Source organism: Ananas comosus, unplaced genomic scaffold (assembly GCF_001540865.1).
Source record: "Ananas comosus cultivar F153 unplaced genomic scaffold, ASM154086v1, whole genome shotgun sequence".
Classification (NCBI taxonomy): domain Eukaryota; kingdom Viridiplantae; phylum Streptophyta; class Magnoliopsida; order Poales; family Bromeliaceae; genus Ananas; species Ananas comosus.
The window spans coordinates 62,151-68,032 of NW_017893355.1; the positions used below are offsets into that span (position 1 = coordinate 62,151).

A 5,882-nucleotide genomic window follows, 5' to 3' on the forward strand; every position below is an offset into this window, starting at 1 on the left:
TTCTCAGAACAAGAGGAATTTCGTGCTTCTGTCGGATCCTCCCTATCTCCTGATCGAGCTTGTGTAGGTAGATGTTGCCTGGTAGGGCCGATAGTAGTACACTGTGTGGGACGGAGTAAGGGCCCTTCTCACCTCCTACGAGTCGTCCGGCGGAAAACCGTTTCTGAGTGGGGTAAAAGAACTTGGGATCGTCGATCTCTTCCTTCAAGATTGAGATGAATCGATGTCGGTCGATGGTGTGAAAACACTTCCTGATGTCGAATTCCAAAAACCAGCGAGAGGTTCCCCACTCTTCTTTGATCCGTCTTAGGGCCGAGTGGCAGCCTCGACCCGAGCGGAAGTGCGATGTGTCTGGAAACTCGGGATCGTAAATGGATTCGGGTACCATTCTGATCGCCTCTTTCATGATCTTTTCTATGGGTAGAACTAGTGTTCGCGGTCTAAACTTCGACCCTTCTTTCTTTCTTCATTTTAAAAAAGGGGAGCAAAGCCTGTTTTTTGCTCCCTCTATTGATAGATCAGGGGCCCTCCAGCCGGCCTGAACGAAAGGCTCTTTCAGGAAGTAGTCCCATCACCCTCGGGCCCGGCGCCAACCAAGAGGAGGCGGGGCTCTCTCCAACCATTCCGAAGAGCCGAGATCTCGTAAAGGAAAAATGAGCTAGCTCAGCTGGTTTGGACCCGCGTGAATCAGTTCAGTGAAGTAAGGGAGCCTAAAGTTAAGGCTTTTCCAAGCCTTGCCGATAGGCGGCTCATGGCTCGCTCAGTTCGCTCGCGGAGTTCTTTAGATCAGTAGATCTAGATAGAGTCTCGCTCATAAAGGAAGAGTAGCGCGCTAGCGCGGCTCGCTTCGCTTTTCGACGCGGAGCTCGCAGCTGTCGAAGCCTGCTGAAAAACGGAAGGGCGTGCGTTAGCACTACGGCTTTTCAGTCTCCCTTTGCTGGTTCCGAACTCTCACTGATCCCAGAGATCCGCTTTTTCTTTTAATCTCAGGAAGGCTTTCTCGGGGAGAAAGCTGGTTGGGGAACTGCTAAACGACCTAAAAGAGGAGACTGACTCTGACCTTTCAAAGTCCTATCTCATCTGGTTGATAGTTGAAGGTACGTGCGATGGTACCATGGACATAAACGAGGTCGAGCATATTTTTAATGATCTCAAACTAAAGCGTACCTAAAGCGTGCCCTGGATATGAAAAAGGGATTTGAGCCAGAAGAAGATGAGGATCTATCACCAGATGAGGAAATGGAAACAACTAAGTATTAGTTAGGTTTAGGTTGCGGAAATGGTAACAGCGGCCCCAAAATTGTAAGGTTTTTTTATTAAAAAAAAAAGGAATGGGATGGGGTATTCATCGTTAACTACAAAAGTAAGCACCTCTCGATACTTGATAATTATCAAGTATCGAGAGACTAGGCTTTTCATTAAAGTAGAAGGAGACAAACAGAGGTACTCTTGCCGATGGAAGAAATTCCATCGTCGTAAGGGAAAGCCTTGGTCAATCAACTCACTGCCATTGACCAGGGGAGGGGGGAACAATCTGACGAGCGAGATCGTAACACGTGAACAACAAATCATACCGATAGGTTGATAGTTTGATGTTGGTACGGCCTGTGGTCACAGGAACGATCGGCGGTCGTAGCATGACCTCAAGAGTACCTTCATTTTACAGCATATAGAGGTGTACCAATCCCACCATGATCGCCAGAGCAAGATTCATTCTTTAATCGCTACCAGATCAAACATGAGACCAGCATCCTAAAAAAGAAAAAGGAAGGCTAAATTTGGAAATCCTTATCTTTCGGCTTTTTAAAGAAGATAGGCCATTACAAAAAACAAGGTATAACAGTATCCTATCCTATCAGGATTTTACAACCTGAATACCAAGGGAAGGGGGGACCACTATGAGGAGAGAGCATAATTAGTAAATGCCGACGCCATCTTTGACTTTTTTTTTTGATGGTGGGCGGCGCCATAAACTCGATAACCAGCACCGCAGAGTCAATAAATTCAACTAAATAGAATCCTAAAACAATCTTATTCGAGCACACACGGGACACACAGCAATCAAATTCACACAAGCGGCAATCATCCGAGCAGAGAATGGAGAAGGGAAATATACGGAGTTTCCCTGACGAATGAGAAAGCCTTTGGCAAACTCCTTGCAAAAAGATCGTGATATGAGAGATTTCTCTTTTGATATGACAACCTGAAGGAAGCTCAGCCATGATGGCCTGATACTGTAATGCTACTTTCTCATCGGCGATGACAAGGTCATCGCCCCAAATTGCATATGCTTAAAACCGAACGTCCGGGATACACCGCCGCCATCCATCCAAACGATAAGATGATGGGTCAATGCGAATGAAGTCCCATAGCCAAGAAAACAAAGAGGTTGACCAGTGTTGAAACAAAAAAGAGGACCTAAACGGTCAGCAGTTGCGCGTTTAAATGGTAAATGAAAACGCACCCATCTCAACAAATAGGTCATCCATGCAGAACACCAACCAAACAAACAGCTGCCCGAGGATTTTCTCAGTCATACCCATTAAGAAATAAGGTCCGTTGCTGATTTCAAAGAAAAGGAAAAGAAAACGGATCGCCCGGCTACCCTACCATTTGAAGCGAAGAGGCCAACATTTCATTTATATCGAGCGTCCCATCGGACGGATCGAAGGATCCTCATCAACCGGAGCGGTTTTGCCAACCCTTGAGGGATAGGAGTTACAATTGGCAAAAATGCGGGCAAAGCCCGCACCCTCAACAGAACACGCTAGTCGGACTCCAGGTATAGGGCACCAACATCAACTGTATTGGCAGATAGCTCATACAATCAACGCCAGCACGCGTCCCACCCTAAACTTAATAAGATGGTCCAACCAGAACACAGTTCTCTTAGTCCAATGGTAAGGACCAATGACAGAAAGGGTATTCACAGACTCATAAAGAGTGCGCTCTGGAGAGGCACAAGGCCTCAGCGGAGCTGCAGCTTCTGTTGGTAGGGCTGCACTGAAGTGATACCATAAAGACGTTTGCCCATGGATGGAGTATAAGACCAACTCGGAACCGATAACCGACGTTCAACTGGTATCGAGTCATCACGGGGGACCACCCCAATGGATAGCATATCAAGCCCTGTTTGATTGATGAGGAGGCTAATCCACTTAATTCCCCTTTGTTTGGGGGCCCCGGGTCAGGAGAGAGAAGTATGAGCTAAATGATAGAAGGCAATCCCTTTGCCTGCCCATTCATACATCTGGAGTCTTTCCCTGGGAAGCCAATGGAAAGCTCTCATCGTTCTATCCTATCCCCTTGACTCGAAAGAAAACTCTACTCCTCGCCCAGGGACGCCCTTGATCGCCTGAAATGCTCCTTCTATCCCACCCTACCCGGCCTCACCCTTCTCTTTCTTCTTTTGTTCCCCGCCCAGCTCGCTTGCTTGCGGAGAGACCACTTCCCCATTTTGGAACCGAAAGAGCCTAAATCGGGAACAAAGCACTTGCAGAGAAAGCAACCTAAGGATGACAATGGATGAGATTACCTATCCTTGTTTGCCGGGACAGAACGAAGGAGAGAACAGAGCTTTTTTCCTTTGAACCGAGATGACCACTTCTTCCTGCTGGCAGTTCGGGCTACCCCCTTCTTTCGTGAATGAGACAATGACGTGCTTCGCCGCGATGGATCACATCGCTTGACTCTCAAAGAGAGATTGAGCTTTTCGATAGTCTTTCTTTCTGTCCTGTGTGAACGAAGAATTGAATGAAAGAATGGTTGGAAAGAAAGAAATGCAATAACTAGAACCGTATGTATATGGATTTACAAAAACTGCATCATGGGTAGAAACTACAAAGGATATATCGAAGTAGTTCTGACGATTCAGTAATATTATTATTAGTTTTTAGTTACTTCGACCCAATAGATCTTAATGATCAAACTACATGAAAAAATAAGTAATAATTCATTGGTTGATTGTATCATTAACCATTTCTTTTTCTTTTTTTTGGCTCGAGAATTGAGACAGTTGAATTTTACTATAGTAAAATTAGCTCCCGAAGTATTATAAATTCTAGTAGTTGAGACTATGATATAGTAGGGTATCTGAAATAGATCAAATTAGTAGATTGTGTCTCACGTATATACTTATTAATAATAAATAATAAAAAGGAAACATGTTGATTATATCATAATAAGGAGGAACCTAAAATTCTAGTTCGTCATGGGTAGGGACACTATTGCCGATCTAATAACTTCTATTCTATAAGAAATGCTGACATGGATAAAAAAGGAAGGGTTCGAATAGCATCTACTAATATCACCGAAAACATTGTGAAAATACTTCTACGAGAAGGTTTTATTGAAAACGTTCGGAAACGGAAAGTCAAAAATCTTTCTTGGTTTCAACTCTGCGACATAGAAAGACTAGAAAAGGAATATATAAAACTAGAACCATTTAAAAGCGTATCAGCCGACCCGGCTTACGAATTTATTCCAANCATCGACTATTAAAATTGTCAAATTTAAAACCTTTTGATAACTAGCCAAATAATATTGGAAAATTATAAGATGTAGTTTTCAAATACTTTTAATAGTATAGATCAAGTCTAATGAAACCGATCGTCGATTTGGAAGCCGTATCATTGAAAATAACTTGGTAGCACGAAAGCTTCCGTGCTACCGGTAGTATACCAGCCTAGCTCTCTTTCTCTCTTTCTATATATATAGAGAGAGAGAGAGTTGATCTAGAATACTCTCAAAAGCACTAAGATATTGGTGCTTTTGAGTTTTTAATCCTTAGATGTAGAAATGTAGGGTTGGGATAACGGTGATAGGTGGTGGTAGGTGTAATAGTATTTGATCCAAGAGATATTAGTAATTAAGGAGTAGATTCAAGGATTAGAAACTTAGAAACGCCAAAGGATTAGTGCTTCTAAAAATAATCTACCTCAATTATATATATATATATATATATATATATATATAGGCTAGAGCTGCTATCCTATTAATAGGATTGGAGCACTTGTCCTATCAAATTGTTCTTGATGATAAAGATTCTGAATCAATGATCGGAACCGTTGAAGTTGATCTAGAGTATTTGAAATATATAGAAACTAAATTTTAGAATTTTTAAAAATTATTTATATGGTGATCAAAGTGTCGTAAAATCGATAATTTTTTACGGCCTAAATGAGCCGTTTGCTTGTTTAACGGTGTAGAGCAATTCAAATTGCTTGAATTTTTGATAGAAAATTCTTTATACTATTTAGATAATGTTTGATAGCTTTGATTATAAATTGAGAAAGTCTAACCTCTATTTTAAGAAGGATATTCATTTATGACCATTCATTTTTGAACTCTTAAGATGAACTTGATAATAATTTTTAAATATTACAAAATTTAGTTTCTAAATATTTCTAATTGTGTAGATCAATTTTAACGGTGTCGATTATCAATTTGAAGTTCCGATCATACAAAACAACTTGATAGGACAATAGTCCCAATCCAATTAATAGGATAGTAGCCAGACTCTATATATATATATATATATATATATATATATATATATATATAGACAGGAACCTTGACCATCCTTGGCCTCGATGGAGCATCAGACACTCTTCCCAGCAGTGAGAATCTGTTCGATGCCGGTCCCTGGCTCTGGAAAGACTTCTGCCGTACCCAGGTCTTCCTTGGTTGCCCCCCAAGTATGAGAGCTGGCTGTTTGGGAATCGACTTTTGGGAGAGGACTTGTGACGGAGGAGCCAATCTGACAACTCCAAACTCCACCATCTTTGCATGGAGCAGACTCGAACAGTGTCCACACATCTAGTGCTTCAAGATCTTCAGATTTTCCAATGGTCATCCCAGGAGGGTTCTGCAGAACTTGCTTG

General features: G+C 42.1%; 1 protein-coding gene across 1 annotated transcript in view; it reads right to left on the reverse strand.

The window, feature by feature from the left end:
• Positions 1 to 4,441, reverse strand: part of LOC109705754 — a 7,777-nt gene extending 3,336 nt beyond the window's left edge. The window contains exon 1 of the mRNA XM_020226529.1: positions 1 to 4,441. This exon is cut by the window's left edge and continues 3,336 nt beyond it. Coding sequence (XP_020082118.1) covers positions 1 to 406 — 406 coding nt within the window. The 5' untranslated portion in view covers positions 407 to 4,441.
• Positions 4,442 to 5,882: the final 1,441 nt, after the last annotated feature.